The 21868-nt window shown below is 37.1% G+C and overlaps 4 protein-coding genes and 1 long non-coding RNA gene across 7 annotated transcripts; 3 read left to right on the top strand and 2 right to left on the bottom strand.

The window, feature by feature from the left end:
- Positions 1-2591: 2591 nt before the first annotated feature.
- LOC121771409 lies at positions 2592-4679 on the top strand. The gene is made up of 4 exons (XR_006044030.1): positions 2592-2971; positions 3141-3203; positions 4400-4503; positions 4583-4679. It is a non-coding gene; the product is annotated as an uncharacterized LOC121771409 (long non-coding RNA).
- A 4483-nt stretch (positions 4680-9162) lies between these two features.
- LOC121772743 (60S ribosomal protein L34) lies at positions 9163-10489 on the top strand. The gene is made up of 4 exons (XM_042169952.1): positions 9163-9352; positions 9469-9548; positions 9995-10104; positions 10235-10489. Exons 1-4 carry the CDS (start codon positions 9274-9276, stop codon positions 10326-10328), a joined length of 363 nt encoding a protein of 120 aa, XP_042025886.1. The 5' UTR covers positions 9163-9273; the 3' UTR covers positions 10329-10489.
- Positions 10490-12137: 1648 nt separating this feature from the next.
- LOC121770146 (protein FEZ-like) lies at positions 12138-13288 on the bottom strand. The gene is made up of 3 exons (XM_042166938.1): positions 13102-13288; positions 12734-13026; positions 12138-12647 (listed from the first exon to the last, which is right to left on the bottom strand). The coding sequence occupies exons 1-3, from the start codon at positions 13286-13288 to the stop codon at positions 12138-12140; spliced, it is 990 nt and encodes a 329-aa protein (XP_042022872.1).
- A 1918-nt stretch (positions 13289-15206) lies between these two features.
- Positions 15207-17083, top strand: LOC121770996. The gene is made up of 3 exons (XM_042167792.1): positions 15207-15677; positions 15786-16135; positions 16243-17083. The coding sequence occupies exons 1-3, from the start codon at positions 15623-15625 to the stop codon at positions 16837-16839; spliced, it is 1002 nt and encodes a 333-aa protein (XP_042023726.1). The 5' UTR covers positions 15207-15622; the 3' UTR covers positions 16840-17083.
- A 978-nt stretch (positions 17084-18061) lies between these two features.
- LOC121770595 lies at positions 18062-20520 on the bottom strand. 3 transcript variants are annotated; one of them, XM_042167347.1, is made up of 5 exons: positions 20146-20520; positions 19458-20058; positions 18883-19108; positions 18373-18812; positions 18062-18275 (listed from the first exon to the last, which is right to left on the bottom strand). In XM_042167347.1, the coding sequence occupies exons 2-5, from the start codon at positions 19986-19988 to the stop codon at positions 18255-18257; spliced, it is 1218 nt and encodes a 405-aa protein (XP_042023281.1). In that variant the 5' UTR covers positions 19989-20058; positions 20146-20520; the 3' UTR covers positions 18062-18254. The 3 variants fall into 3 exon arrangements, with proteins under 3 accessions (XP_042023281.1, XP_042023279.1, XP_042023280.1); XM_042167345.1 differs by having other exon boundaries at positions 19458-20017; positions 20114-20519; XM_042167346.1 differs by having other exon boundaries at positions 19458-20017; positions 20146-20519.
- Between the last annotated feature and the right edge of the window lie 1348 nt (positions 20521-21868).

The following is a 21868-nucleotide window of genomic DNA, read 5'->3' as shown; positions in this document are numbered from 1 at the left end:
CAAATGTCAACAACTTATAGCAAAATGTCAATAGCTTGTCAACAACTTGTATATAGTGTCAACAACTCAAAAACAATTCTTGTAATTAAAAAATAACAACTATTTTATCTTAATTTTTTTATTTGACACAAGTTCTGGCATTATGATCATACAACACATGTCAATAGCCTGCATATCAAATGTAAACAACTTATAGTAAAATGTCAACAGCTTGTCAACAACTTGTATATAGTGTCAACAACTCAAAAACAATTCTTGTAATTAAAAAATAACAATTATTTTATCTTAATTTTTTTTATTTGATACAAGTTCTGGCATCATGATCATACAACACATGTCAATAGCCTACCTATCAAATGTCAACAACTTATAGCAAAATGTCTACAACTTGTCAACAACTTGTGATATTGATTTTCGCGGATTCCTCCTTTCTCCTGTACAGCTCCATCGACGCATTCTGTATCCTAGGTCCACCGCTCGGATCCACCTCCACCTCCAACACCGCCGGCACATTGTGCCTCAGATCCTTGGACGATTTCGTCACCTCCACGAGCTCGCGAGATCTGAAGCAGAATAGTTTCGAATCAGAACCATTGTCACTGAGCTCCATTGTCAAGTCGCTGATCTCCACCACAGATAATCGAACGGCAGCCATGGTGTCCGACAACTTTTCCCTCGTGGCATCCATTAGCTTCTCCAGTGATTCTGCATCTCTCTTGAAGGCCTTCAATGGAAAAAAACAGAGGATAGTGTATCATGTCACCACATCCAATCAAAGAAACAAAATCATTGCATATCAATATCCAGAATATCAATGTCAACACCTCGTATTAAAATGTCAACAACTAAAAAATAACACTTATAATTCACATATCAATACCGAGAATATCAAATGTCAACAGCTCGTATTAAAATGTCAACAACTAAAAAATAACACTTATAATTCACATATCAATACCGAGAATATCAAATGTCAACAGCTCGTATTAAAATGTCAACAACTAAAAAATAACACTTATAATTCACATATCAATACCGAGAATATCAAATGTCAACAACTCGTATTAAAATGTCAACAACTAAAAAAAACACTTATAATTCACATATCAATAGCGAGAATATCAAATGTCAACAGCTCGTATTAAAATGGCAACAACTAAAAAACAACACTTGTAATTCACATATCAATAGCGAGAATATCAAATGTCAACAACTCATTTAGAACTTTCATCAAACAGTTGGCAGAGATATGCAACGCTTACATACCAGCGCATAATTCGTAATGCTCTTCACACTTCCAGAACCACCGTGGCACATCAAACACATCTCTCAAATCCCCATCCCTTCCATCCGCTGCCCCGGTGTCTCCGTCACCGCCACCATCCACATCTGAAATCAATTTCGGCTGGAGATCGACGGAGTTCATGAATGAATCGGTAAAATTGGGGAATGCTAACCTGAAAATTGGAAGATAAATATTGACGTCAGGCTCCGCGCTCACCACCAATCGCTCCATCTCATCGCCGACATACACCGGCAGGTGCCCCTCCGGAACGCCGCCGGAGGAGGAGCGCTTCCGCAACGACTCCGATCTGAGCAGCCACTACTGCGACGAGTCGCCTACTTTGGATAATCTTCTCATGAGCTTCCTCGGTAGACGGTGGCGGAAACGCCTTCCATTGGCTAATTGGTTGAAGATTTGGTGTAGGCGTTGCTTTAATGGAAGAAATTTGGGAATGGAATTGGAGGAAAATTGGGAATGGAATTGGAGTGCTGGAAACCACGCGTGTTTCATTTGTTTCTAACTTAAATTACCATTATACCCTTTCATAATAAATTAATTTAAAAATATTTTTTGTGTGGCAAAATCTGGACCACTCATTTAATAAAAATGAGTGGCTGAGATTGCATCTCATTTCTCAATTAGCTTAAAAAATCTCAATTGATCATGGACCTATATATATATATATATATATATATATATATATATATATATATATAGGAATATACTAATATGCTAACTAATCTAACTAATTTTAAAGTGCTAAGAGCATCCACAATGGCGCCCATCCCGGCGGACGTCCGACCGGCGTGCCAGAGTTCCGCGCGGGACATCCGCCATTGCGCAGCGGTGACGCGGATACAGACTTCCATTGCGGACATTTGTAGAAGTGATAGATGAATTTTGGCAGATTGCATTTTACTTATAGGCAGATTGCATTTTTTATTGTTGAGTTTTGCATTTTAGATATTGACTGTTTAATTTGCATTTTATATATAGACGGATTGCATTTATATATAGCTTATTTTGCATTGTAGACAATTAATGTTAAAATGCAAAACTTAATAATATAAAATGCAATTTGCCTATAACTAAAATGCAATATGCGGAAACGCATGTACAACTTCAGAAATGTATATCGCATTTTCGTGTTTACAATATTGCATTTTTCGTTCCATGTGGCAACACGTGATTGGATGTACGTTAGCACTCTAATTAAGGATGCGCCCTAATGCTCCCATATATATATATATATATATATATATATATATATATAGGGTCATGCTAATGTCCTTTTGTATCATTAGATTTAAGTTCCAATTCGATTAGGGTCATTGGATTAAGGAGATGAACGACCAGGATTTGAGTAGTAATTAAGCACCCCGAAGTTCATTATTTAGACTATTTCGTTCATTACGGGGGTGAATTAGTAATTGTATAGTATGAAATTTTGGAGAACACGAGGGGTCGCGAATTTAGCGGGATACACCCGCTGATTACAATCTGCCGCCTCATTCTTCACAAACCGCATTTACTCCACTAATCTCTCCACTATCCATCTCAAAATCCATCGGACTTGCAAAACCCTAGCCGCCGTGGACTTTTTTGGCGACGATTACACCGGTTTTTCAGTGGATTTGTATTCTCGTGGTCGGTTCCGAACATTACTCCGCCGCGTTCTAAGTAGAGGTAGGGTTTTTCCGATTGGTATTCAACTGCTTCGGCATTTTCGAGTTTCAATAACCCTTTCTCCAATAATCTATAGGAACACAACACCCACACCACAATTAACCCGATTACCACCATTCGACCGGATTTGATATTACAATCTAAATCCCTGTTGTTTGGTTGTATTCAGACGCAGATCTTATAATGCCGAAAAGAGGACGGCCAAGCAATTCGCAGCAAACCCAGCAAGATGGTGAGCTTTTGTGTTTCGCGTTCAACTGTAATTGCCTTGGATGTTTGGATTGTAAAATCAGTCAATGTTGGCTTGTTCCAGCATTACTCGATATTAAATCTGCATTATTTGACAAAATAATTACATTATTTTAGCATGTGAATGCAGTTTGGGCATATGTGATTTCAATTGGCAGATAACGAAAGCATGTTTGTATATTCATTTATTCACATGGTCTATGCATTGTTTTAGTATGTGGGTGCATTTTGTTTCCTATATGAGTACATTGTTAATGTTGTTGCTGTGGTCTTAGATTGTGATTAATTAAATTGAAAGTGTGTTTGTTCATTGCAAGATAGGATCTCTTCATTATTTGTAAAATATGCCTACATTATTTGAATATGTGAGTGCATTATTGTGGTTGGTTAGGTGGTTACATGTATATACATATCATGTATGTCGCAGCATGCTTTTGTTATAACTGCATTATTCACCTATATGAGTGCATTATTTGCTGATGTGTTTGAATTATTTGAAAATGTGATTGCTTTATGTTGGTGCCTGTTTTAAATCTGTTTTTGCATTACTTGTTATAATAGCTTCATTATTTTATTATGTCAATGCATTATTTGGATGGTTAATTGGTACATGTATATATATATCTTGTATGCTGCAGCATGCTTGTGTTGTAAGTGAATTATTACACTATGTGATTGCATTATTTGATGATGTGATTGAATTATGTGAAAATGTGATTGCATTTTGTTGGTTCCTGTCGTAAATCTGTTTTTGCATTACTTGTTATAATAGCTTCATTATTTGTTTATGTGAATGCATTATTTGGATGGTTAATAGGTACATGTATATATATCTTGTATGCTACAGGATGCTTGTGTTGTGAGTGAATTATTACATTATGTGATTGCATTATTTGCTGATGGGAATCCATTATTTGAAAATGTAATTGCATTATGTTGTATCCGTTGTAAATGTGTTTTTTCATTACTTGTTATAATATCTTCATTATTTGATAATGTCATTGCATTAATTGGATGGTTAAGTGGTTACATGTATTCATATCTTGTATGCTACAGCATGCTTGTGTTGTCATTGTTAATGTTGTTCCTATAACTTTATGTAGGAAAGAGCTTTATATGAACATCATACTTGTAATTTTAATGAGGTGATCATCTTTGAATTGTGAGTTTATATTACAGAAAATTCAGTCGTGGGTTCAGCTTCCTGATGGTAACTGGGAGCTGGGGACAGTTCTTCAGGCTACTGGTAATGATTCAGTGATAACATCGCCTGAGGGAAAAGGGTGCAAAATTTTGGTTTCCATTATTGTTTTTTCTTGAACTGTTACCTTGTGGCTTTCATTAACAATTTTCCTTGTGTAGGTACTGAAAGTGAGTTCAGAAACTCCGATACCAGCAAATCCTGATATTCTTGATGGTGTATATGATCTCATGGAATTAAGTTACCTGAATGAATCATCAGTATTGTACAATCGCCAGTATAGCTATGATCGTGATTTGATTTATGTAATTTTGTATGTTAGTGATGAAATTTAAATGAGATTTCCTGGTTTTCTAGCTCGAGTTACGGTTCTCACCTTTTTGGAAATCTGTATTGGGTTTTGTAAATTGGTGGATGGGTGAATGTAATATTCTTTTGTGCATTATTTGATTGTTTGTGTACATTATTAATTAATGATTACACATTATTTATCATGTATTATCCATTATTTGACTGCGTGTGTACATGAGTGATTGAGTGAATGCAATATTCATCTGAGCATTATTTGATTGAATCTGTACATTATTTATCTAATAGTATACATTATTCATCATATATTAGGCATTAATGAACTGCTTGTGTTATGTACACTATTTATTAAGTATTATACATTATTTATCAAGTATAAGGCATTATGTGAATTTTGTGTACAAGGGTGAATAGGTGCCAACCAGAACTCCTCAATTTGCATGTATAATATTGTTTTGTGCATTATTTGAATGAATCTATACATTATTAAACTAGTACTATCTATTATGTATCAAATATTATGCTTTTTTTTACTGTTGTGCACATAGGTGAATGGGTGAATGTAATATTGTTTTGTGCATTATTTGATTATTTGTGTACATTATTTATCAAGGATTATACAATATTTATCATGCATTATGCATTATTTGACTGCTTGTGTACATAGGTGGATGAGTGAATGCAATATTCCTTTGTGCATTATTTGACTGCTTGTGTGCATTATTTCATTGCTTCTGTACACTATTTATCAAGTATTATACATTATTTACTAAGTATTATGCATTAATTGACTGCTTGTGTACATGGGTACAACCACCACTGTATAAAATCACAAAAAAACGTCTCAGCTAACATTTACATTATATATCATAAATGGTCCATTACATAAACTAAAATAATCATTATAGAGTAATATATGTACATTATGTGTATCAGTAAAAACTACTTCCCTACCAGAGATGATATATAAACCCCAGATGAATTATTGAAACACGTGGACTTTGGCGATTGTTTTGTAACTTAATACATACTACACCCTGGCCCCTAGGATTGCTAAACCCTCGGGTAATACATGAAACGTGCTAAGCAAACATTTACATTACAGATCATAAATCCTCCATTACTGAAAAAGTAATATATGTACATTATGTGTATCGGTAAAAACTACTCCCTAGCCGAGATGATATCTGAACCCTAGATGAATGAGTGAAACTCGTGCATTCAATTGGTCATCCTCGTTCGACTTCTTCTTGCCTTCACTATTGCATACAACATAACCACTTTACAAAAACGAAAATAAAAACGGCTCAGTAAACATATATATTACAGCTCATGTCTCGACCATTACTGAACCTAAAACATCCATTATTTAGTATAATATGTACATTATGTATATCAGTCAAAACTACTCCCTAGCCGCGATGATATCTAAACCCTTGTTTAATAACTGAAACTCGTGGACTTTGGTAATGATTTTGTCAATTAGTACATACTACATCTAGCCCCAAGGATTGCTAAACTCTTTGGGAAAACAAGAAACGTGCGGCGAACAATAAAACATGGCAAAACTTAAATTAAACTGGTCATGAAAAATGTACATTATAGATCACAATTGATGCATTATAGAACCTAAAACAACCATTATATTACAAAATATGTACATTATGTGTATTCTCTGATACTCTATAACCTCTCCATCTAAATCCACAAAACTGGAATATAACAGTAGCCTGAAACAAATCGACGGGTAGGATTGGAAAAAAATAAGGACCCCAAGCCCACGCACGTAAATAAAGCTAAGTACCTAACAAATTCGGCATTATTATAGAATCATCAACACAACATAGCACACAAAGAAAGCAATACCAGAATAACATGATAATATGAAAAACAAGCATCTTTGGACTCTTTATCACCTCTAATCCAAATCCACAAAACTACTCAAATCTAACACAATTAGAAAAGGGAATAACCGCGAAATACAGACGAAAAAAATTCCTAAATAGCCATAAACGCACTGAGAAGAAGTCATCGGTACAAAAACAAATCTACAGTTTTGAGTAAGAAAAAGAACATGCACACTAACTTCTCACACGAAACCGTCTTCACCTAAAATTGTCAGAACCAAATTCTTCAAAAAGAAAACTTACAATTGAAAACTAAACATTCAAGATTGAAACAACTCATACAACAAACTGCTGAGGCGTGGAATTTTAATTTGCAAAGAAAGGACCACTTTCAGATAAATAGAAGCTAAAAAAGCACACCGAAACCTATCAGATAACATATGAAATTGGCAAATCTAAGATTAACAAAACACAACTAATTTAACCCGGACTAATGGAAGAAGAATTCAGCGAAATTTGCATAAAATATTAGGATAAACTGCACAAATCCTCCCCGGCTGAAATCATGGAGCATTCCATAACTAACTCCAATTTTTAATCACTATTATGCCCTTTACACGTTAAAAATTAAGGAAATTAAATAATTTCAGCAAAAGATTTAAACCATTAGATCACTACAAATCCACGGATGAGATTAAGAAGGAGATTGGATTTAATAGGTGAAAAGGATTTGAACACAATCCTATATATATATATATATATATATATATATATAGATAGATAGATAGATAGATGTGATCATATGATAACCCATATTTATGGTGATAACCTAATAACCTATCATTCTATGGACGAAATATATCATTTTATAAAATAGAATATCATTTTATGGATTAAAAGTATCATTCTATGCATGCTGAAAAAATATCATTTTATAGTGTATAAATACCATTTTTAGTAAAAATGATATTTTTGACCCATAAAATGATATATATACAGTCTCATTATATGTAAATCCATTTCTTATTGCCGAGCCACAGAACCATACCAAATTAGAGCATTTAGATCTAGTTTTTTATGGATGAGATACATAAATTTATAAATTATTTTCGCCTTCATCACGAACCTATTTTAATTCATCCGAAGGGAAATAAGTCATACTAACATGTTACGAAGATTTAACTTCATTCCAGTAGGGTTTTACTTCATTCCAATAGGATTATTATTTAATTCCAGTACGTAAATGTGGTTTCGCGTCACGTACCGTTCTTTCTCTCTACAATGTCTATCACCACCACCACGGCGCTGATATGGTGTAATAAACACATGGAATGATGTAATAAAATATTTGAATGAAGTAAAAACCTTATCCAATGAAGTAATAAATTCTGATTGAAGTAATAAATCCACTTGAATAAATTGCATTTTTTAAAGTGAATAAATTAAAAACCCAGGTCAATGAATTCGAATGAAACATATGTTGAATCATTTCAAAACCTAATGGAAGCAAGTAAAACATGTTGTAGTTTCAAGGTATTACGTACGGAATGAAGTAATAAACCTAATACAATGAAGTAAAATGAGCTTGTAATGAAGACCGAAAAAAATTTACACAGCGCACATGTCATCAAAAAACTAAATTTAATGGCCCTAGTTTGGTCTCTAGTTCGGTCTTTAAAATTGGTTAATTTATCAATCAAAACGAACAACACAAAACATGCGTCAAACGAGAGGGATGCGCACATCAAGAGCTCATATAAGGTATATATAACATGCTATTCCTCCAACATGAAATTATCACTAAATAAATTTTTGTGCCTTGAATTATCACTCACAAGAAATGTAGAAATGACTATTCACGGTTAAGGTGGAGGTAGGTCTAACACTTGTGACAAATCATAAAGTTAATATGCTTATTTATTATTGGACCGAGCCCATTCAACATCAATTTCCTAACCAGGAACCAAAATAAGGATTTTAATTCCTAACTAATAATTACTGTATAATTTTATATTTCAATATTGATTAACAATAACTTAATTTCTAAATTCCACTCCCTTGAATCTCAAATTATGGCTCCTCTCTCCTTGTTGTTTTGCTCTCACTTCACTTCCATAATCGATGATAAAGCCCCTCTCTGCTTCTTTCGTCTCTCCCTAACTGAGACTGCCTCTGTCGCCCCTCTTTATCTTTTAACTTGTCTGAACGCCGACGGCTAATCTCAGTTGCCGACTTCAGTGCCGATACTTGGACCGTAGCACGGTTCAGCAGCGCAAAATTAAGTTTTCTCAAGTATAGTTAGTATTCGAATTTAGGGGCTAATTTAAATACTGTACATCTAATTAATCATATTATATTAAGTGATACTGTATATTCCATATATTCCATATTAAGTGATTTGACTATTTTTCAGCACGTTTTTAGAGAAAATAATAATAAATCTTCATTTTAATTATATATTAATATTATTTTTATAAAATAACGGTAAAAAAGAATTCAATCAATTGAACCTGAAGAGAGGGAGTATTAATCTCTATGTTTTTGAGGAGTTACTAATGGGCTAGAAGAATTGGGCTCATATGTAAAAACCGAAGCCGCAATTAGATGTTCAATCTAGGGTTTGAAGATCAACATCTTATATTCTTCTCTCTTCATTTTCTCTTCCCAAGCCGCTACGAATTCTAATTCACGCCAAAATGGTGCAAAGACTAACCTACAGAAAGCGCCACAGCTATGCCACTAAATCCAATCAGCATCGCGTCGTCAAGACTCCCGGTACGCTCTAACTTCGGCTTGATTCAATGAATGCGGTAATTGATTCATCGCTTGTGTTTTTTTTTTATCGATTCGGTTTGTTTTATGATTGATTGATTGTTGTATGTGAATTTAAGGGGGGAAGCTAGTGTACCAGACCACGAAGAAGAGGGCAAGCGGCCCTAAGTGCCCTGTCACTGGAAAGAGAATCCAAGGGGTATGTGATTTTTGTTTCTGGATTATGCTGAAACGCTGGTTACTCTTAGATTTTGCAACCACACCTTATGATGGATTGATATATTTTCTCATATCTTGTTAAATTGATAAGAATGAAGCACATAGTCTTCGTTCTGAGAATAATCCTGATAATTTGTGTTGAACTCAACCGGATTTTGTTGTTCTTCATTGCTTGAGAAAAAGGAAATGGAAACTGAGTTGTATGCTCCTTTAACTAAGAAGATTAAAGTTGAAAGCTTATTTCCCACAAAATAGTTGATGTCACTTACAATTGGTTATGCTTCTAAGAAAAATAAGGTATGTTTTGTTAAAGCACTGTTTACATACAATACACCAGAATAAATCATTGAGCAGGTCATGTTGGAAAACGTTCAATTTGTGATATTGGTTGGCATTCTGTTTAATTCTTTGCCTTTTATTCATCAGATTCCTCACTTGAGACCTGCTGAGTACAAGAGGTCTAGACTATCCAGAAACAGGAGGACTGTGAACCGTGCCTATGGTGGAGTGTTGTCTGGTGGTGCTGTGAGAGAAAGGTGTGCTGTTTCCTCCCATTTATTTACTGTCTTGTTCACAAGTTCAATATGCATTTGATTACAACCATTCAGCTGTGTGATTCTGCCATTCGTTTAGGCTCACATTTGTTTCTCCGTTGATTTTTTGTAGGATCATTAGAGCTTTCTTGGTGGAAGAACAAAAGATCGTTAAAAAGGTATTGAAGATACAGAAGACAAAGGAAAAGGCTGCTGGCAAGAGTTAAGTGTGAGTTAGTTTTGGACACGAGTAGCCTAGATGAATCATGAAACTATACTGGGAGTTTTAAGCTTGATCTGTATTTTTCATTGGGTTCTTTTGAATATCACTTCTACTTACTCATTTTGGATTTCCTTTGTCATTTCAAAGTGTCTGGTTAATCTGTGATTCGTGGTTGTTTATGTTATAATTTTCTCACATTTCCAAAGAGTTTTATTTGTCCAATTATATGATTCGTGAATCTATCTTATTAGGACATTCATCTATTGAGAAGGTTTAAATATCATAGTAGGATGTTTGAATCACACCAGTTACATGTCTAAGTTTGGGGACATTTTTTTGTGAAAAAAGACGAGAGTCAGAAACGATTTAGGATTAACTCTTAAAAATAAATTACTAGATTCCTTGTTATCTATTGTAAATTATCCATTTTGTTAAACATTTTTTCCTAACCTAGTACACGTTGGATGTATGCAAAGCCGTTGTTGGAAATCTTGGTCAGTCAACCCATTCAAATGGAGTATTACTCAGTTATGCGATCCGCAACGCTGTCTCTTATCCGTCTCATCTCTTCACAGCTTTGTCGTATCCCAACAAACCACCGCTTAAAAAAACAAAAACAATTGGAAATCTTGGTCAGTCAACCCATTCAAATGGAGTATAACTCAGTTATGCGATCCGCAACGCTGTCTCTTATCCGTCTCATCTCTTCACAGATTTGTCGTATCCCAACAAACTGTCTCTTATTCGTCTCATCTCTTCACAGCTTTGTCGTATCCCAACAAACCACAGCTTGAAGAATATACCACAAGCAGCCAAGTATTCGAATAAATCTCTACACATACGGAATCAATGACAAAATACAAACACTCCTTTCACTGATTGTCAGCATAATAAACCTCCATAATACAATAGGTATTGGCCAAGACGCTCATGTGCAAGGCCGCATGCATGGTGAGTCGTCGCACGCCTTAATGTGCGATGCACTCGGAGCCCGGGTCCACTAATGCAGTCCCTTTGTGCATGCATGCAGGGACATGCACAACTCCTTGAGATGGTGATGCTCTAAGATGAAGATTGAGTTCCATTTGTAATAGTTAGTTTTTCTTTAGCTTCTTTATTATTATTATTTATTACTATTGATTGTTATTATTGATATTTATTGTCATTTATCTATAATTGGTGACTTTGTTTTTATTTTTTCTTCATTGTGTGCATGTCCTTTTTTTATTTTAAAAGTTGTCTTAGACATAACTTATTATTCTTCTTTTAACATATATTGTGTGAGCATTATCTGCGAGCACCGTTCTCGTTTAGTCACGCTGACATTAATTTTTTAATTTTTTTTATCCATTTAATTTGTTTCTGGTACTTTTAAAATTATTATTGATCTCATTAATTGTATTTTCATAAAAATTAAAGTTCGATTCGTCAATTTTCTCTATAAATTCCATTTTAAGATATCAGAACCGAATCAACTAGATAAAAAAAATAGTATAGTAAAATGATTACCAATACGAGTACTAGTGGTAATATAGATAGCATAACAATTCTCTCTCTCTATGCATAATTGTTCATAGTCGACGGGAGATGCTTCTTTCCTAGACGCATTGCATCTTCCTCTCTTTGAGATTGTGAATGCATGGTTTGATTTTTCTGAAAAACCCAATAAATATTTCTATCATCGTAATGGGGAAAAACAAACCATCTTCAAATTTTAAAGTCGTATGTAGTCACTTTTCTCACCAAAATCAAAGAAATAAAAAGAAGAGAAGAGATACAACTTTGGAATTAGATCTATATGAAAATCTAATAATCAAGTGTAGCAATTGTTAGTAGAATAAGCCGTGGACAATTCACTTGGACAAGGAGATGAATCCCACACCAAATTCGAGCTCAGTGCAAAACCATAACTCGGATACCTAACCATCATCCCCCACTCTTCACCCCCCTCTCCCACATTCACACTTCCACCGTTTTCTTGCACCATCTCCGCCGCCGCCCCCGCCCCATATCCGAGCACGGAAGTCGACATGTCGAGCAACAACGAGGAAGCATCGTTGGTGGAGATCTTTGGAGGCTGTTCTTGATGACTTGCTTCGTCAAAGATCGCATTTTGATGGATCCCATTTGACTGCCATTGCTGATTTAGGTGAGAGAAACTCGACGGCTGCAAATCGGTGGAGAAGCTCATGCTCAAAGAAGAAGATGGATTCATCGTAGTGTTGTCGGAATATGTTGAAATCCAAGATTGGTGGGAGAGAGTGAGAGCCCTTTGTGCACTCGTGCTTGCTTTCTTGAAAATCCTACATATTGCCCATGCTTCCTAAAAAAACAAAGTCAATAAAGTCAAAATCCGATATAACTTTTGGTGAGATTTGAACCTGAGACCTTTAAGATTCCCACACTTACATGTGCGGGGATATTTTTGTCCAAATATTTCTTTGGCGCGGCCGAGGGCAGCCGGAACTCATGCATCATCCAATCGGTCTTCGTTCCTCTCGCAGCTCTCCCTCTATAGAAAACAAGCGACTTTTTCAAGCCGATGCACTTGGTGCCACCGTCTGATGAGTAGATCGGCCGGTCGGTTCCAGTGGCCTTCCAGAATCCAGCCGCAGTGACGCGGTTCGGCCGGGCGCTGTTCCGGTACTTCCTGTCCCTAGGGCAGTAGAAGTACCATTCCTTCTCCCCAGTAGTGGCCATCTCTGGTCAAACGTTGACCAACAAATCGATAAATAACTTAACTTTTATTAAAATAAAATTAAAAGTTGATTTCTTACTTGGAAGATCCCATGGGTCATATTTGTAGATATCAAGCTGCTTGATGAGTTCAATGGAGAGAGGCTTGTGTTGAACTTTTCTCCTTAGATAAAACCCTACTAATTCTTCATCGGTGGGGTGAAATCTGAAGCCAGGCAGCATCACTTCTGCATTGTTATCATTTTCAATATTCCACTCTTGCTCCATCGATTACTTGTTCTAAAAAATCAGGCGCAAAAGAAAACCCTAAAATTTCTCGAGTTAGCTAGGAAAAAAAATCGAAACCCTAGATACGAAGGCACTGCTGAGGAGGAGGAGATCAGCCGCCTATCGTGGTGGCTATGAAAAAGGGAATGAGAGAGATGAAGAAAGAGAGCTACCAAGAAAACCCTAAGTGAGGAAAAATATATATGTGGTGTAGGCTTTGACTAATTTCCACTTCCTTGATTAGGACTCATGAACTTAACCTTGTTTGGAGTAGTTTATGTCCAAATTGAGGAATCTCAGGAATGTAAAATATTAAGGTTTTTGGATAGATATTGAGGTTTGATTGATGTATATGTATGGATGTATGTATGTATCTTTCGTGTGAAGACAAAGCAAGCTTCTGAGTGCATGGTTTCCATATGGGGTTGTGTTTGAAATCTTTGCATAGAAATTAGGAAAACAACTACCAATGCAGAAAACTCAAAATTATATTCATCTGTCAAATTCCCATGAGATTATTATACTGTTTTTTAGTATAGTCTTGGTCAGATTTTTTAATTTTTATTTGTTGTTTTGAATTTAAATTTGTATTTGGAGGCAGTGTCTCAGGATCCTAAATTGACACTTCTAATTCCATTCCCCACAGTTTCTATTCCACTGACTTGTCAGATTTGAGATATTTGAATAATTTGTGTGATATATATGTATAGCTGATGATCTAAAGTAGGTTTACTTATCCTTAATTGGTAAAGATTATAAAATCTCAAAAAGATCATCTAATTAGTTTGGTTAAACAAATTAAGTTGACTCCTACTTAAACTGACTTCATATCTATCAATTAATTATGTGCTTTTTGTCAAGTTGAGAAGGTAATTTGACACATATACTTACTTCCCAAGCATCTTTACTTTGGATTTATTGTAAACTCTAAAAGATTAATAAACTTGAGACATTTACATACACTAATGCATAAAGTCTACGACTCTGCACATGAAGTAGATTATTCGTCAATAAAATCAGGAGTGTCTCAATTTAAAACTCTCGACTCAATAAATGATTAAAACATGAACATAAGTATATATACTGTCCTAATTTAGAATTTTTTAATAAAGTTAATTTATGAATGGTATCCAATCTAGTGATTGGCCTCTTGTTTGTACTCATCGAACATGGACTTTTTTTTTCTCTTCTCGGTCATACATTAATTAGTTTTAGTTATAATTATGTGTAATAAATATTAATAAAATAAAATAAAATAAAAATTCAAAGATAATAAAATGAAAAGTGTAGTTACAGACTACTATAGTGGCACACGTTGATATGGGCATCCCGCATCCGTGGATACAAAGCAATAGCCCAAGGGGTTAAGAGCATCCACAGTTGTGCGGATGTCCCGGTGGACATCCTAAAAACACCTTCTGCCACGTCATAAGGACTTCCCACTGCACTGCCACGTCATAAGAACATCTCACTGCACAGTGGCGGACATCCCGACGGACTTCTCACAATAAAAAAAAATCACAAATTCACCAAATTAAACAATTTACGGAATTAAAATTTCAACGAATGAAATTTTCGAATGAAATGAAGTTCAACGAGCCGTATTTATAGAATTTTAAAAAAATAATAATAAAATAATCGGGACGTCCGTGGAGTCAACGGAATGGCGGACGTCCCGGGAACGCCGCGGAACTCCGGTGTCCGCAGCGAACGTCCGTATCCGCGTCACCGCTGCACAATGGCAGACGTCCGGCGCGGAACTCCGGCACGCCGGCCGGACGGGCACCATTGTGGATGCTCTAAGCCTCTATCAACTTTATTTATTTATAAATACTTTTGTAAAATCTTTATATATATCCAAATTTAATGTAAATGGTTGCAAAAGTCCATATCAATGATTTAAATTATTTGATAAGGGCCCGTTTTATTGCTTGTTGTGAAAAAGATGGATTGGATTAATTACTTGGATAATTTTGGCTTTAACCAAGGTTGAAGCTATCCACATTTGGGAGTTTTATAGCAATTGAAAAGAGATGGATTGGGCTAAATATTTGGTTAACCCATTTCGGTTGTTTGGTCTCGTCGGCCCAACTGAGGAGTATGAACATTGAATTTACCTTTGTGTCCTCAAAGTTGTGTAAAGTGTGCCTTCATCCCTTTCCCAAATATACACTTCGAATTCAGCCCTAAAGTGAATCCCGCCACTCCAATTACTCTTCCCGCCCCAGACCTTGCTCCATTATATAATGAGTGGTGTTTGCCCTAAATGAAACAACCGCCATTCCCACGAATTCCAAGCGTTTCTACGCTAATCCTTCCCGTGCATTGAACACAATGGCGAGCTCTCAGCGATCCGGTGGAAGCATCTGGATGTCAGACAACAATGGAGGTGTGGGAACTTATAATATTTGTTGTTGTTTATTTAGAAATCGGTGTGTGTCGTTTCCATTGGACTGAATATGTTCGTATATGCAAATGTATGTTACATTCCAATCAGGTTTCCCCACAAGTTGGCGGAAGCAGGGGAAGTCGGACCGGACTCGTCGTAGCTGGACTGAAGCAGAGGAGATGTGCCTCATGGGTAGCTTAAAGGAATTGGTGTCTCTAGGCTGGAAATCCGACAACGGATTTCGTAATGGCTACCAACAAAAGCTCGAAGACTCTCTACGCCTTGCGTTTCCCAGGTGCGACATCAAAGCAAATCCACATATATCTTCAAAAATCCATACTTGGAAGAAAATCTATGGTGCTCTGTCATTGGTCTTGGGCCGTAGTGGAGTCGGATTTAATCTGAATGGGGACTATAAGATCGATTGTAATGAGGAGCAGTGGGAGCAAATTATCAAGGTTGGTTACAAATGTGTTTGTGCTCCTCTATATCACGTCTACTTTTTCATTAATTTGCAACTTTATGTTTTAGACATTATTCACCGAGCAATACCTGATGTTTGTAGGCTGACAGTGGTGCACGCTTTCTGCGAAACAAGCCGTGGCCCTACTACGACGATTGGACGATCGTGTTTGGTAAGGACCGAGCGAATGGAGAGTCTTCCAAAGACACTGATGCTGCTGTTGAACAGCTGCATGTCCAGCCCCTCCCTGCTGACATCAACGGAGACGAGTACCACGTTAGCTTAGACAGCTCATTCGAGCAGTCGAAGGAGAACGACCACACCTCCCCTGCAACTAATTATGACAGCGCATTCAGCTCAGCGAAGGACGGAGCCCCTCAAGCGCGCAACAAGAACAAACGTAAGTCGAGGGATGATTTTGATGACTTGGTGCAAGTGATTTCGAAGATGCATGAAGCTACCAACGACAGGCTCGAACATCTTGCCAAGCGAATTGGGTATGAATTTGATCTGACTAAGGCTCGACAGGAAGTGTTTGAACTAGTGGGTGGCATCTCGGGACTGACACTCGGCCAAATCTTTGATGCATCTGACTTCATTCTGGAGAAGGTTGAGAAGCTTGACTTCTTTATGAGCCTCCCTCCAATGGCAAAACAAGCTTATGTGTACCGGGCGTTGGAGAAGGTTGTCGTCATTTAAGGATCCTAACAACTCGTCCACGTACCCTACTTATTATTGCAGTATGTAGTTGCTCTCTGTTTCCTGATGTATATATGCAGTTGGGTAGGAAAAGTTGGAGATGGTAGTCTCATCTTTTGCGGTAGGTGGCAGGGGTTTTTGTATATAGTAGTATGAATGTATGGGGTTTGAACTAAAAAGTGTAAGGGTGGTGGCTTTTGTATGAATGTATCAGTAGTTATGGTATCAGTAGTAGTTATTTCTACTCCCCTATCAGCAAGTGATATTTCATGCATCAATGTGAAATGCAAATTATGAAGTAGATAGTAAAAACATTACTGATATTCACCAAACTTTGCCATAATAGGCACTACAACAGCAGTAGACGAGATGCACCAGTTCTCACACATTTGTTAAGTTTAAGCATACAATAACTGATTCTTTCATGAAAGTCTTAAGAAAAGTCCAAGTAAACCCCAAAACTTAATGGTTTCATGATGCATCATCATTCAAAAGCGGAACCAGGCATAACATTAGACCACCAAATCAAAGTTCAAAGGTAACATAGAATTGTACCTCGTCAACGTCGATTAACTGAAAGGTGCACCGCGTACCTGCGCGGATACAGTTATCGGTCAAGAATCGCTTCCACCCACGTTTAGTGCGAATCTTGCCATTCTTGTTGCGAAGCACCATCTGCCAAGTCTGCTCCTCCCCCGTAAAATATGCCCCAACCCACTCCGATGATATCATAGTCATATGTTTCTTACAGAAACCCCTTGGAAAGCTCTGCAATTGCAAAAATTATGGAATGCCAATTGGAGTTGAGTAATCATTCAATTGGGTTTCAAACGAAGATATTGCATTTGCAAATAATAATACCAATGCACGCCTCCCCTTTTGTGCTACTATATCTACGAGGTTGGCAACGTAAGGAAGTTATGTTAATCTTATGGAAATATGGGAGATTATGTGCTATGTTGCTTATGTGAAGCACTTACTAAATGTGTATTGCTTGGTGAAGCACTTACTAAATGTGTACTGCTTGGTGAAGCACTACTAGGTATATATGTCCCAAAATGTACGCCTCCCCTTTGTGTTACTATATCGACGAGGTTTGCATTGTAAGGAAGTTATGTTAATGTGAATTATTAAAAAATTCCATGCTGAAGCACTTACTACTTAAATATTGCTTGGTTTAATTTGTAGAGCAACATTCCAAATACAGAACAACCATCAAACATAAAACCACAAATCCAAATATTGCTTGGTTTAATTTGTAGAGTAACATTCCAAATACAGAACAACCATCAAACATAAAACCACAAATCCAAAATAGTGATAAAAGCATATGATTACATTTTGTCCAAAAACTTAAAAAACAAAACGGTACTATTCCCAAAAGAGATGCTTCACACTGCCACTTCTACTGATACTTATGCAGCTCCGCCCATATACTACAACACAAAATGAGCACATAAATATTAGTCAGAATGAAGATGATGCAAAATATTTTTTATATGACAATATTCAAAATGCATATAGAACTCTCACAGCATCCCACATTGATGCTGCCATTGCATCACGTGCATTGGTCCAGACTTGGGAGGGTTCCACACCAGCCACAAAATCACCATCCTGCACATCTTCTTCATTTCCCTCTCCTTCGTGAGCGACAGCCATCTCAATCGGGTCAGATTCCATCTCAGAGCGTATAAAATTATGGAGCAAGAAGCAAGCAAGTATGATATTAGTTTGGACCCCGACTGGATAAAATGAGGCACTTCGCAAGATCCCCCACCGCATTTTCAATACGGCAAACGCACGTTCAATCACATTCCTTGCTCGAGTGTGATACATGTTGAAAATTTCGTGGGGATTTTTTGGGGCTTCCGTTGCAGGACCCCATTCTTTTAAATGGTAACGAACTCCCTTATAGGGTGTTAGAAACCCCTCACAGTTTGCATAACCGTTGTCACATAGGTAGTAGTTGCCTAAGTATGATATTTGAAATGAGAAAATAATGCAGTCATTAAAAAAACCTGAAGAGTTTGGCAAATGTACCTTTGGGTACTCGCAGTCCCTTATCACGACTCAAAGCATCGCGTAGCACACGACTGTCCCCAGCGGAGCCCTCCCAGCCCGTCAAGACATATACAAATCGCATCCGCCTATCACAGACCGCAAGAGTGTTGGTGCAAATTTGACCTTTCCTGGAACGATAACGAGGCTTATCGGCATTTAGCACCTGTAAATTTATGTGTGTTCCATCTAATGCACCAAGGCATCCCTACAACAAAATTATCAATCAAAATTTCGCAAAGCAATTACAGAGGCATTCGTGTACACATAAAATGTAACAGTCGCATAGCAATTACAGAGGCCTCCATAGGAATTACAGAGGCCTCCACATACAAATAAAGCAAGCTTGATTTAACATTGGAATTTGAGAGGATTCCTAACTTTCACACCGCAATTGACAGATACCTCCACACCAATTACAGAGGCCTCCTTATGCACATAAATTTTGCAAAATTTTACATAGCCCTTTCAGAGTATTCATACATTCCACATAGCAATTACAAAGGCCACCATATACACACAAATCAATCAAAATTTCTACAATAGTTTGGACATACCTTGAACCACTTCCACCTGTTATCGTTGCAGTCTTCGGCCACTGGATCAGGAACAACAAGAAACGACCGATGAAGCCGAAGCACCGCCCGTAGCACAGCATTAACATACTTAGAAACTGTGAAGCCGGACCTCAAGAAGTCAAATTTAACTATTCTGTTCTTTTTGTGGTGTGCAAGAACTGACAAGAACATGGCAACTTGTTCTTCTATCTTCACATATTTACCGTCGACCAACTCCCCTGTTTGGCGTAGAAGAAAGCACAATCGTCCAAATGTGTTTCGATCCATACGAAGATTATCAAAACATGCAATATCTGATACTCCCTTAAGTCGATTTAGGTGCCTCACTTGTGCAGGAATTCGATTCCGACGACCAAATGGAGCCCGGCTTAGCAGAGTACTCACCCGCACACTCCGTCGGTTCCTTCTCAGGTACAACAAAATAGCAATGATTACATCAAATTGTAGGATTTGGACCATTTCTTCCACTTGCTGAAGCGTGGCGATGCTTTTTATAATCCTGTTCGCCATAGCCCTCGAGAAGGTTTGAATCCCCTAGCCTGCAACTCGCAGAACAGAACCATCAATTTCGCCGGCTACACTGAATATTCATACAAAACGAAATTGCGACCAGTCAATAATTACGAAATGCTTACAAATTTGTTCGAATCTTGCCGGATATGCTTACCAACTGGTTCGAATCTTGTCGAACTTTGTAACAAATTTGTAAGATAATACCGATTGTGGCCCAACTTATGAGTCTCCCGCCGGAAATCGCCTCCTTACTCTCCAAGTTTGGAAATTGCAGATTGGAGGGGCACGGTTGCCATTTTGTGTCCTTAATCCAGATGGAGGCCCGGACTAGGGTTTCAAGTCCATAACAAAGTGGTGGACTATTTTTACCCCTTTTTCCAAACCCAACAGTTAAAAATACCGGGTCATACCAATTAAACCCGGATCCTTAGGAAAGCAGAACAAATGTATCAAACGATGGATTGTGGTGGGACCCTCACACCTTACCCTGGGTTTATGCAGCAATAAAACGGGTCCTAAGAGTACTATTTGTGAAAATATAGCTTCTGCCCATATATGCTGGAAAAAAATGGTTAGTGCATGAATTCACCTCCTTTAGTATCTTAAAAACTTAACTACACAAATTTTCAAACCGCAAACAATAATTACTTCTATTTAAATGTATTCAACTAGTGAATGACTAAATTTGTGGCCAAAAAGACATGAATGTAACCATCTTCAGCGGTATTAATTCGAAATATACCTAAAGCACACTTATAAAGATTCTAATGACGCATTTGTCCACATATGAGTATAGAAGATTTTAGAAATTGTGTTACATCTCGTTTATTTGGCCTTGACATGTTGGTGGAAATATTTAATGATATACGCGTTGATTTTGAGCTAAAATGGAGGGCAGCAGAAGTCAATAATCTCGAATATTGTGGGGATTATGGAAATCCAGGGCATGGATTTCCTCAATTTTTCTTGCTTCTTGAAAAGTCATTCATTAACTTTAATTACAAGTTAAACCCCTCATAAAACCTTATTGCAAATGTACTAATAAATTGGATTTATCGTACAATGTCTTCAATGTGGACGGCATGCAAATTAAATGGAGACTTAGATTTTCATTGAGTCAAATGCCAAATAAACTCGGGGTTTTCAAAACTATGGCCAACTCCACAAACCTAACCCTCGTTTCTAGCTCATTGTTGTCGCTTGTTTTGACCTATATTTTTATTTTATTTTATTTTTATTTTTTTGGACCTAGGTTTTTGCTTACCAAACGTGCGATCTCTAAAGATGTGTAATAATAATAAGTACTCTTTCCCCCAAAATAATAAGTACTCTTTTGTAGCATGTAAAATTCAAATTGGATCACTGTATAATCTACCATTGTTATACAAAATTGTATTTGTATTAATATACAAAATGCAATTGAGAATGCATTTTATTGAGTGTCATAAACAACATTATTTTTTTCATCTCTATTTTCCAAGTCATTAATCATATACAAGTGGAAATGCCATGTGTAAAATCTGTCTGCCAACTAGACTTTTAGACCATCCACTACGGGTCTCGCCGGCGTCTCGCGTCCCGTCCCGGAGAGACGGGACCCCGGCGCGACGCGTTGCAGCTCGCCGTCCCGTCCCGCGCCTCGTCCCGCGTCACGTCCCGTCGAACCAAGAGACGGGCTGTATCGCCACGCGCCTAGGCGACGTGGCGCGACCCGACGTCGTGTGTGACGCCCACTCGCCGGCCCGCGAGTGGGCGTCGTCACGTGCTGACGCAATAAATATTTTTAAAAAAAAATTTGAATCTTAAAAAAAATAAAAGAAACGAAAAAAAATTCTAACGGTAATAATACCGCTTTTTTGTTTTTTTTTTTAATTTTT

Source organism: Salvia splendens, chromosome 16 (assembly GCF_004379255.2).
Source record: "Salvia splendens isolate huo1 chromosome 16, SspV2, whole genome shotgun sequence".
Taxonomy (NCBI): Eukaryota; Viridiplantae; Streptophyta; class Magnoliopsida; order Lamiales; family Lamiaceae; genus Salvia; species Salvia splendens.
The sequence above is the reverse complement of the archived record's forward strand: the minus strand, read 5'-3'. Positions and strand labels throughout refer to the sequence as shown.